Genomic DNA, 11,221 nt, shown 5'->3' with positions numbered 1-11,221 from the left:
AGGATAGCCAGGCAACTGATAAAGACAAAGACAAACATTTATATCGCGCTTTTCTCCTGGCGGACTCAAAGCAAAAGTGCTGCAGCCACAAGGATGCGCTCTATAGGCAGTAGCAGTGTTAGGGAGACTGGCCCGAGGTCTCCTACTGAATAGGTGCTGGCTTACTGAACAGGCAGAGCCGAGATTCGAACCCAGGTCTCCTGTGTCAGAGGCAGAGCCCTTAACCATTACACTTTCCAGCCACTGATATTGCTTAAAAGGAAATACATCGAACAGCCTCCATATCCCTCTCGTTGCAGATGTCCTTTAACCATCCCTCAGAGGGGCTCACAATCTAATCCCTATTACAGGGTATATGTCCATCATAGTGCAAGATGAATTTAAGGGTATGCCAATTAACTTATCAGTATGTTTTGGGATGTGGGAGGAAACCCACGCAGGCATGGGTAGAAGATACAAACTCTGTGCAGATCGTTCTCTGGCTGGGATTCAAACCAGGGGCCCAGCGCTGCAAATTGAAAGTACTATCCACTGTGCCACCATGCTGCCTGTTATATTACTGCATTCTGCCTGGCCTACTATGCCCCTGTAATGTGTTTAGTACTCTGCACAAAAGGAGTTTTTGTCAGCTCTATACACATGACTAGGGAAAGCATGTGCATGATAACCTAATTATTGGCAGGCATCGCAATGCACTACATTTCAAAGACTCAATCCTGTAACCATGCTCATTGGGTGGCCAGGATGAAAAAAACCATTACATGCATACAGTGGCGGCTCCATGAATTATTTTTTAGGGGGTGCTATGCAGGTGCTGGACCAATTTCCGGGGTAGCTGATGGTTGTGGCAACAACCTGCAAAACAATGGGCGTGGTCATGACCATATGAGGGCGGAGCTAACTAATTTAAAGTGAACCCGGGTGAGAGTGATATGGAGGCTGCCATATTTATTTCCTTTTAAATAATTCTAGGGCCTGGCAGCCCTGCTGATCTATTTGGCTGCAGTAGTGAACTGAATTACACCAGAAACAAGCATGCAGCTAATCTGGTCAGTTCTGACAATATTGTCAGAAACCCCTGACCTGCTGCATGCTTGTTCAGGGTCTATGGTTGAAAGAATTAGAGACAGATGACCAACACGGCAGCCAGGCAGCTGGTATTGCTTAAAACAGGGGTGCCCACACTTTTTTGGCTCGCGAGCTACTTTTAAAACCGCTGCGGCCACGAGATCTACCACCCCCCCAGCATGCATAGACAGTCACAGTATTCTAGACCCCCCCCCCCCCCCCCCCCCATATCAAGCCTGGTGAATACATTACAAAAGCCTTCTCCTCTTCACAGTAGTGGAGAAATGTATATATTTACATAGAAAGAGGGCCAAATTCCTGAAAGTGGGACAAATGAGGAGGAAAGAGGGACAGGGCTCCCAAAGAGGGACTGTCCCCTCCAAAACAGAGGGGAACTATGGTAATGAACAAGGATTGGTCAGAAGGCTTAGCAAAAAAGTGTATCAATGAATGTAAGGGGGAATCAAAGATAAATGAGAGAAAGAGGGAAGGATTGTCCCAGGGAAGGGAAAACAAAGGGTCTATGTTTAAAAAAAAAAAAAAAAAACAGAGAGAGAGAGAAAGAGAGAGGAGCAGGATAAGACCCCCCCAGGAGTTCAGGACAACACAAAAGAAAGAAGTTAGGTACTGATAAGAGTAATGAGCCATAAAGTACCCAGTGAGAGGAAGGATCAGCGGGGACAGCGAGCTGCATAGAACTCCCGGCCAGCGTCATATGAGAAGAGACAGACGCAGGCTGGAGAGTGACAGCAGAGACAGCAGCTGACTGAGCAGGGAAGTTACCGAAAGAAGAGGAGCCACCGATCACTGCAGGGTAAAGGGGACGCACATGTCAGCAGCACAGCCTGGTCTGCAGAAATAGTACACATGTGCACAGAGTGAGCAGAATAATGCAGTTCGGGGGGCTATGCAGTTTCCTACTGATGGGGTGCCAGCCAAATCCCGGGATTCTGCCTGCAGTGGACTATGTTACACTACCTCACGTCATGCAGCCAGGGGGGAGAAGACGCTGTGCACGCAGGCAGCCTGGAGGGGAAGAGACGCACGGCTCACAAGCAGCCTGGAGGGGAGAAGACCTGGCTCCTCACTGGCTCCTCTACCCTTTAGCCGCGCCTCTCCCCTCTTCTCCCTGATGCGAGTGGCAGCAAAATCTGACAGCCGCGGCTGCGCGGCTTCAGATTTTGACAGGACGCGGCCAAGAGGCCGCGATCTACTCATCAGGCGGTCGCGATCTACCGGTAGATCGCGATCGACCTATTGGGCACCCCTGGCTTAAAAGGAGATAAATATGGCAGCCTCAATATTATTCTCACCTCGGGTTCCCTTTAAAAGTGCAACGCAAAGACAGAGGGCCCAAGCTTTGGTGACCCTTTCCCGAGAAAATTCACATAATTGTGCAGGTTTTCTCAAGAAAATACACGTAATGTGAGCAGATTTGAACAAAAACACGTTCAATAAATTTGGCAGATCTGACCCCAATGTGCACAATCGGTAGCAGATCTGACCCCAATGTGCACAATCGGTAGCAGATCTGACCCCAATGTGCACAATCGGTAGCAGATCTGACCCCAATGTGCACAATCGGTAGCAGATCTGACCCCAATGTGCACAATCGGTAGCAGATCTGACCCCAATGTGCACAATCGGTAGCAGATCTGACCCCAATGTGCACAATCGGTAGCAGATCTGACCCCAATGTGCACAATCGGTAGCAGATCTGACCCCAATGTGCACAATCGGTAGCAGATCTGACCCCAATGTGCACAATCGGTAGCAGATCTGACCCCAATGTGCACAATCGGTAGCAGATCTGACCCCAATGTGCACAATCGGTAGCAGATCTGACCCCAATGTGCACAATCGGTAGCAGATCTGACCCCAATGTGCACAATCGGTAGCAGATCTGACCCCAATGTGCACAATCGGTAGCAGATCTGACCCCAATGTGCACAATCTTTAGCAGATCTGACCCCAATGTGCACAATCTTTAGCAGTTCTGACCCCAATGTGCACAATCTTTAGCAGATCTGACCCCAATGTGCACAATCTTTAGCAGTTCTGACCCCAATGTGCACAATCTTTAGCAGATCTGACCCCAATATGCACAATCTTTAGCAGATCTGACCCCAATGTGCACAATCTTTAGCAGATCTGACCCCGGTCCCCAGTATGCACAATCGTTAGCAGATCTGACCCCAATATGCACAATCCTCAGCAGTTCTGACCACAATATGCACAATCCTCAGCAGTTCTGACCACAATATGCACAATCCTCAGCAGTTCTGACCACAATCAGCACCACCTGTTGAAAAAGAAAAACCCATTTACTCACCTACAGTCAGAAGACCTCCTGTCCCGACCTCCTTGTTGCGCGCAGCTCCCACGATCCTCTTCCTTCCCGACGTCACGTGACTTCCTGCCTGCATTACCCTGCGCTGAGAGCAGGGCTACGGGAAAATGACCACCCGAAGCCCTGCACTGCAGACTCGAAGTCTGAAAAGCAGGGCTTTCGGAAGATATCTCACCGTAGCCCTGCTCTGCTGCGTCAGGCTGCCGCTGTGAACTGACTCGGCGTCTCTTAGATGCCTGAAGTCAGTTCACGCCAGGGGGTGCTTGGACAATTCTAGGGGTTGCTTGAGCACCCAAAAGCACCCCCCTGGTGCCACCCCTGCGTGCATATCCCTACCCCTGAGACAGGGGTGTAGCAACAGCCATAGCAGCTGCTATCGGGTCCTGGAGCATAGGGGGCCCAGGTGGTACTTTAGGTATTTACTGACTGTCTCAGAGCCAATGAACTATGTGCAGTGTCGATTGCATGAGAATGTAAATTGCCCAATTAACTCCTATCCATAGGGTAGGGGCAGGTGCCTACATCGGAGGACCCTATAAAAAAATATTGCTATGGGGCCCCATGATCTCTGGCTACGTCGCTGCCCTGAGACATGATCAACCTGAATAACCTAATATTTGGGGGTTCTTTGAAGTGTGAAGGACAAGGATATTATATACAGTCGAAGGTTTTGATATTACTACTCCACCTGTGCAGTGTCTCACAAAAAGGAGGAAGGGGTTACTGAATGGGGATGCTCTATGCCATCTCTGCTCACCCTCTAAGGGCCTGTTTCCATTACATGTGGTGCGATGCGGCTACATAGCCACATCGCACAGCAGTTGTCCTGAAACCAGTGCGCGGCAATGGAACAGCTTCCATTGTGTGCATAGCGATCCGAGGATCTGCAGCATGCTGCAGATTCTCGCACAGCCACATCCGCCCGCCATCCCCCTCCATACACTTCCCCATCTCCCAATGTGGAATTGATGCGAACGGCAGCGGAAGTGATGCGATGGGGCTAGGTAGCCACACTCGCATCACTTCATAGTGGAAACTGGCCCTTAAGGTAAGCAAGGGAAAACACAGAAACAGTATGCAGAACCGATGTTCACACCTCCTAGGACTTCACCGGCTGCATAAGGGCTGGTTATCACTTTGAGCGATCGCGTCCAGTTTGCCAATCCCCAAAGTGCTACAACAGTGTCAGCCTATGAGGTGTTCTAACTGCAGCTTTCAATTTTTGAAAAAAAATTAACTACCTATAACATTGTTAGAGCGATTTTTCCTTAAAGCAATGTGCAAAACGCACATTCCTTTAAACACTGCTCTGAAAATCGCTTTGCAAAATCAGAATTGCTAAACACTTAGTGATTGTGTTTTGTAGTGTGAACTACCTAATTGTGGGTGTGTGATGCTACTTATGACAAGGGATCAGCACGGCAGCCTGACAACTGATGTGTTATTAAAATATTTTAACCTCTTGCCGACCGCGTCACGCCGATGGGCATGGCCGTGGCGGCAGCCCCAGGACCGCCTTATGCCGATTGGCGTAAAGTCCTGGGGCCAGCTAATGCAGGAGATCGCGCGCATCTCCTGCTTGGGGGCGGAGCTCCACCCTGCCTTCAGTCTCCGAGCAGCTATTGCCGCTCGGGAGACTGTTAGACGGCGTGATCGCCGTCTATTTACATGTACAGAGCTGCGATCGGCAGCAGCGCTGTACTGGGGACAGCTGTGTCACACGGCTGTCCCCCTGGGGGACAAGAGAGCGATCGGCTCTCATAGGCAGAAGCCTATGACAGCCGATCGCCGTAATTGGCTGGCTGTGGGGAGGGAGGGAGGGAAGTTATTTAAAGAAAGGGTTTGTTTTTTTTAAATTAAAAACACTAACAATAATATTTATTAAAAAAAAACAAAACATGGGGGGAGTGATCAGACCCCACCAACAGAGAGCTCTGTTGGTGGGGAGAAAATGGGGGGGGGGGGGCTTGCAGCTTGGCCTTAAAGCTGCAGTGGCCATTTCAGTAAAAAAAAAAAAAAAGGCCTGGTCTTTAGGGGGGGGGGGGGGGGGTTAACACTGCAGTCCTCAAGAGGTTAAACATGTATTAGTCTCTTTGCAATGCTAAAACATGCTTGCATTTCATATTAAAGCCATCTATGAATTTCAGTGCATGACCACTAATTTGCATAAATGGCAACATTCCTCTTTGGAGTACAGAGAGCTCAGAATTTTTTCTTTCTGCATGTTACCAACTGCACACTGAAGAAGCCCTTAGTAATCATTCTCTAACATTTATCTGTTGACTGGTATCATGTTTTAATAATCCCACATGATGATCTGTAGTAAGGGTCGGTCCACAGTAGACCCAGTTGCAGAACGAAATCTGCAGTCCAGGCTCCCGTTTTCAGAAAGCGGAACTCAAACAGATCCGTGCTGCCCTTTTACAGCAAACGTTTTTGATCCGTTTGCGTTTTTTTTTTCTGACCCCCAAAAATGGATGGCTGTAGCTGAGTGGGTAGCAGCCAGGTCGTGGCGGGGGGGGGGGGGGGGGGGGGTTTGGTCATCCCCCAGTCCCACACCTGGGTCCCCCCCTGTCCCTGCTCCCCCTCCAGCCATGTTGGGAAAAAGTATAGCGAGCGGGGAAGCACCTTACTTCCTCTGCTCACCCTGACTTCCTACAATGCCGCCCTCTAGTGGGCAGCATTGCCAGAAGTCATGCTGCGAGCACAGGAAGACCGGTAATTGCTTCCCCTTTCACTCGCTCTTACTTTTGCCGCACATAGCTGGAGGGGGAGCGGGGAAAGGGGGGGGGCGCGACGACCCTTTTGCCCGCCCCCCGCTCTGGCTGCTACCCCCTCAGGCTACCTGGGGGACACCTAATGGGGTGACGTGAAGGGATGGAGCAGGCAGTAGGCAATGCCAATCTCCCTCTGTTCTGTGTGCAAGAATAGCCTGTGTAGAGGGAGATCCGTTTTTGCACTGCCCTTAACTACCCTCCGTGTATCTGGCAGCGATCAGGGTCCATGGTAATCCTGCAATTCCTGACCCTGCTTTCAGTTTTTCAGCACGAATTCCCCGGATCGCCAGCGGTCCATTTTTTAGCAGGGTGAAGACGGCCTCTATTTTTAAAAACATTATATTCGTGGCTCTGGTTTTGATCCGGGCCCCAAAACAGAGCCACAAATACATTTTTTTAAAACAAGTGTTAACCGGCTCTAAGCCCTGTGCACTGCCCATGTTGTATACACAAAAACTGTAAGCAAATTGAAAGAATGTTGGCCATTAATTCTTGCAGTGTCTGGAGCCAATCAAACAGATTGCCGATTTCTCCCCACAAGTGGAATGTCATTTAAGACTAGATTAGTGAATTAAAAAAAAAAAAATCTGCAGTTCTTGAATCTCCATAGCAATAACTGGAATGTAAGGCACAAGTGGTGAACTAAAAAATGACATGATCAAGTCCTATTAAAGCATACCAAGGGGAAGGCGGCCACTTCTCTTGTGTATGGTCGATCCCAGTTGGTAGATGCAATGCAGGTCAAGGTGTGTGGTGACATCTGCATAGAAAAGACAAAAATTATTAGTTTCACGCCACTTACATTAAAGCAAATCACTATGTCTAATGAAGCCAGGCTTCACTTCTCAAACTTTGTAGTCTAGTTATCGGTTTACCTTTAAGGGATTGATCCTGGAGTCCATTCTGCCTTCCTCGATATCAGCTATTTCTTGTCGTATGTTAATCAAGGCATCACAAAACCGGTCCAGCTCTGCTTTGTCTTCAGACTCTGTGGGTTCAATCATAAGCGTGCCCGCCACTGGCCAGGACATCGTAGGAGCATGGAAACCTGCAATGGCACCATGACACATGAGCATGTGATGCGACAGATAAGAATCATATCTTAAGCAATAACACTTCCATTTTCCACAGGCCGCCCTGTTAGTATGCAAACACTCATCTGTACTGATCTAGTCATGTTACCTTTCAGTAGTTTTCAGATAATAGCAATATACATTATCTTATGGCTCAAACATACATGGTTATAACTATGGACGGTCAATGAGATGCAAATAATTGCACATTATTGCAGCATTATGCAAATTTATGCAGCTTGAAAATATACTTATGAAATCCCACCTTAGCAGGATTCAATTGGTGCATTTTTCAAGCTGTGGACATTTGCATACAAAAATAGCATACTCCTGCATCAACTCATCAACTTATTTGCATGGCATTGCCCATTCCTAGTTATAACTAATGGGAGCAAAAGTGTGCCTCACACCAGAGTTAAAAACACTAGCAACTCCTTGTCCTATCCCTGCCAGTTGGAAGTTTTTTTTAAGGTACCTTGCTGCAGTGAGGGAAGTTTTTTTGTTTTTTTAATGGTGTTTCTTACCATAATCCTGGAGCCTTTTTGCAATGTCTGCAGCTTCCACATTTGCAGATTTCTTGAATGGTCTCACATCAAGGATAAATTCATGAGCCACATATCCTATAAGTAAAGGATCGACATTAAACGTGCAAATTTTAATCATGCCTATAAAGGAGTTTATATACACAGTATAATATGTGGTGTGTGCTTGCGTGCATGCGTGCATGCATGCATGCATGCATGTTACGGTAAGAACCAGAAGTTGACAACTTTGGGATCCAGCCAGCCAGTATGTGAAGTGTCTGACTGTTCTGTCCAATTCAAGAAGAACTTGCTCCTTTCAGACTTTGCCCAGCCAGAACACAACCGGACAAGCCTAAGTCCCAAAGAAAGGCTTTTGTAGAGCACGCCGGTGGAGTAGACAGTACGACTATAGCAGCAGCATCTGCATTCCCCAGCTCTTACACCTGCCCTCCTCTCACCTCTACCTCAAGAGAGGAAATAAACAGGCAAGCCCATACCAGCATGACTGTACTCTCACTCCCTGCTGTGTGTTTGGTCTCAATGTTTTATAGTAGCAGGTGCCGCCAGTATTCCCTGCCATACGGGTAAGGTTTTAATACAGCAGCAAATCAACAGAGGCTGCAATAAAAGCTGGAGAACTCTCACACACACTGCAAGGAGGGAGTTGGCTGGCCAGGTCCTGTAATTCTCATAAACTACCATGCCACCATAGAAGGCTTTATGCTTTTAAAGCGAAACTGCACTAGCTCTCAGGAAAACAGATAAAATAGACCAATATTTCACACCTCAAACTAGAAATGAAAGTGAAAAGGCACAAGAAGAAAGCACACGTGACAGACGTACCTTTAGAGCCACGGAACAGGACTTTGTAGTGCTTTTCAAACCTTTTTGCCATATAATTTGCATTTAGAATAGCAATCTCTGTGGCATGTCTGAGCCCTGTCGCACCCATCATCTGTTGGTATGCCAAGAAAAAAAAAAAAAAAAAAAGGAGGAAATCGCCTTACAAAATTGATTAGACTTTCAACCATCTTGTCAATATCACAGGAAAAAGTATGTACATTCTTAAAGTGACATCCTCCTGAAAATAATGTCACTAGGCACCAGCCACCAGTGCCCCTCCAAACACCCTTGACCCAAACAATTTAGTGCACCGTCCAAGTATTTTTGGGTACCCACAATTGGGTTTGGCAACAGTTTACTAGGAAGTAACATGCAGTTAACATTAGCATAAGTTTAGGGTCAGGCATCAGAGAGAAGTCTATGGTGATGGGAAAGGTAAGGGTGCAGGGTGGGAAGGATCATTGTTTGGGGAGTAGTAAAAAAAAAAAAAAAAAAAAAACACTTGCCAGTATCAGTACTTGCTTTAACAATACTCTAGTTAGTAGCCAAATCCATATGTACTGATTCTTCCCCTTTCTTCAAAAAGGTATCGATTAAACATTGTATATACTAATTACCTCACCTGTGAAGGTTTGTGGTTTCCTGCAAAACCTGTACTGTTGGTGAGCCTTGAGGACAGGGTTGGGGAAATACTACCCTAGAGAGCCTTAAGAAATCTGAATATGTAGCACTGGATGCTTTAACATGTTCAGGCTACATATTCAAGCATAGTTCGTCTGCAATATTGGGCAACATTATTGTAAAGGTGCAGCCTCAGTGACTGTAATTATGTTATGTGGAACTGACCCAGAACAAATGTGCATAGGTCAGGTGTCCCAGTGCTTTAATGGCTGCATGTTTGTTCCTGGCCAGTGTCCCACTGCATTGTGAAGCAAGTGCCTTGTATATCTTTCTTGACAGTACAATCACTTGCAGTAAAGTTTGAAACTCTTACCTTGATGTAAGCCCAGGAGATGGGCAATATGGCACTTGAGCCCCATGGTGCTGCACTTATAGTGCCTAAAGATTGTCCAACGTTATCTTGAAGTGCAATGACTGGATGACTTGGAAGGTAGGGTGCAAGATGTTTCTTCCTGAAAAGATTATAAATAAATAAAACAAGTTTAGGATTCTGGGAATGTCGTCCCCCTCCAAGGACACCATCTGCATGGGTCGGATTATATTCTCCTTAATAGGCACTACATTGTGGCATGGACATTAGACTGAAAGCCCCGCATAGGTATAGCGTCAGATGTGATGACCATAGTACAACATTGTTGTATGTATATGGGGAGGGGGGGGAGGGGGTCATTTTTCTTAAAATAGATTTGTGGTTTTCTTAGGCCCGGTTCACATTAGCGTTCGCTATCCGGATTTTCCGGATCTGATCCGGACCGCATACTGTACAAACGGAAAGGAAGTTCCGCATAGCAATGTAAAGTCTATGCGGACGTTCACACGTGTCCGTTCCGTACAGTACGGAGCCGGACCGGATCCGGACTCTTTTTCAACATGTGCTATTTTTTGGGTCCGGATCTCCGGCCCACGCACCCGGACCGGAGCTGGACTTGAGCCTGACAGCACCATCCGGAACACAGAAACCAATGGGGAACAGAAGGCACAGAACACACTGCCTACAAAAACCTGACGTTCTACCCCACTTCCTATGCGTATCCAAGCGGCCATTTCGGATGGGGACACATGGGCCAAGCATGTCTAGAGTGGAGCAGCAGTGAGACGTGCTGGAGCTGTTTGGCAGAATGTCGGAGGTGGAGGTGAGGCCTGCAGCGGAGGAACCCGATTCTACAGGTGCACCAGGTGCACCTTCTGCTGACCAACATTTTTTTACTTAAATTTAACTATTTTTTGCCCACGGATCCGGATGGCAGCCTGATGCATGCCTGATACAAACGGACCGGATCGGAACCGTACGGTTCTGATCAGGATCAGGTCCTGATCCGATCAGGATCCGGTCCGTTTACTTGCCAAAATGCAAGTGTGAACAGGGCCTTAATTTAATGTGTGCAGGATATTAATGTTAAAGGGCCTTGATCTCTTTAGGAGACTAAGATAGACAGACAACAAGGCCTTTTTTTGATACTTATTTACATACATACTAAAAACTGGAATGGGTAGCCTTGAAAAAAGCGCAGAGACCTTTTGATTAAAGAAAAAAAAAAAAAGTAGCAACCTCTTTGCAGACAAGTGTATGAGACCTACCAAGTCAAATGGTCTTGCTATATTCCATATCTAGATCATAAAATAAAAGAAGTGCAAGACCACACAATGGATGGTTAATAAGCACTGCATACTACTCAATTTAAATTCACACATGTACACTCACTGTCTTAACTGTGCTGCAGGAAGCCCTTATAGCTTAAATGTGCTCCGGTGAATGCACAACTGGATAACACTAGACTTCCTTGTCTCTTCTATGACAGAAGTTTCCCTGCTCAGGGTTATTGATGACTTTGAAAACACAAACAAGTGTACAATATTGTTCCATTCATCATTCTGCTTCTATGCTTGGAAGGCAATATGTGTCTT

At 46.9% G+C, this 11,221-nt stretch overlaps 1 protein-coding gene across 1 annotated transcript in view; it reads right to left on the bottom strand.

Moving 5' to 3' along the window:
* GLDC (glycine decarboxylase) overlaps positions 1–11,221 on the bottom strand; it is an 84,990-nt gene that overhangs the window by 3,200 nt on the left and 70,569 nt on the right. The window contains exons 19-23 of the mRNA XM_068235408.1: positions 9,630–9,768; positions 8,636–8,747; positions 7,793–7,888; positions 7,071–7,243; positions 6,875–6,955 (exon numbers count right to left, since the gene is read on the bottom strand). Coding sequence (XP_068091509.1) covers positions 6,875–6,955; positions 7,071–7,243; positions 7,793–7,888; positions 8,636–8,747; positions 9,630–9,768 — 601 coding nt within the window. The remainder of the gene's footprint in view (positions 1–6,874; positions 6,956–7,070; positions 7,244–7,792; positions 7,889–8,635; positions 8,748–9,629; positions 9,769–11,221) is intronic.

The sequence above is a fragment of the Hyperolius riggenbachi genome, chromosome 1 (genome assembly GCF_040937935.1).
Source record: "Hyperolius riggenbachi isolate aHypRig1 chromosome 1, aHypRig1.pri, whole genome shotgun sequence".
NCBI lineage: Eukaryota > Metazoa > Chordata > Amphibia > Anura > Hyperoliidae > Hyperolius > Hyperolius riggenbachi.
This window is presented reverse-complemented; position numbering and strand designations above follow the sequence as displayed.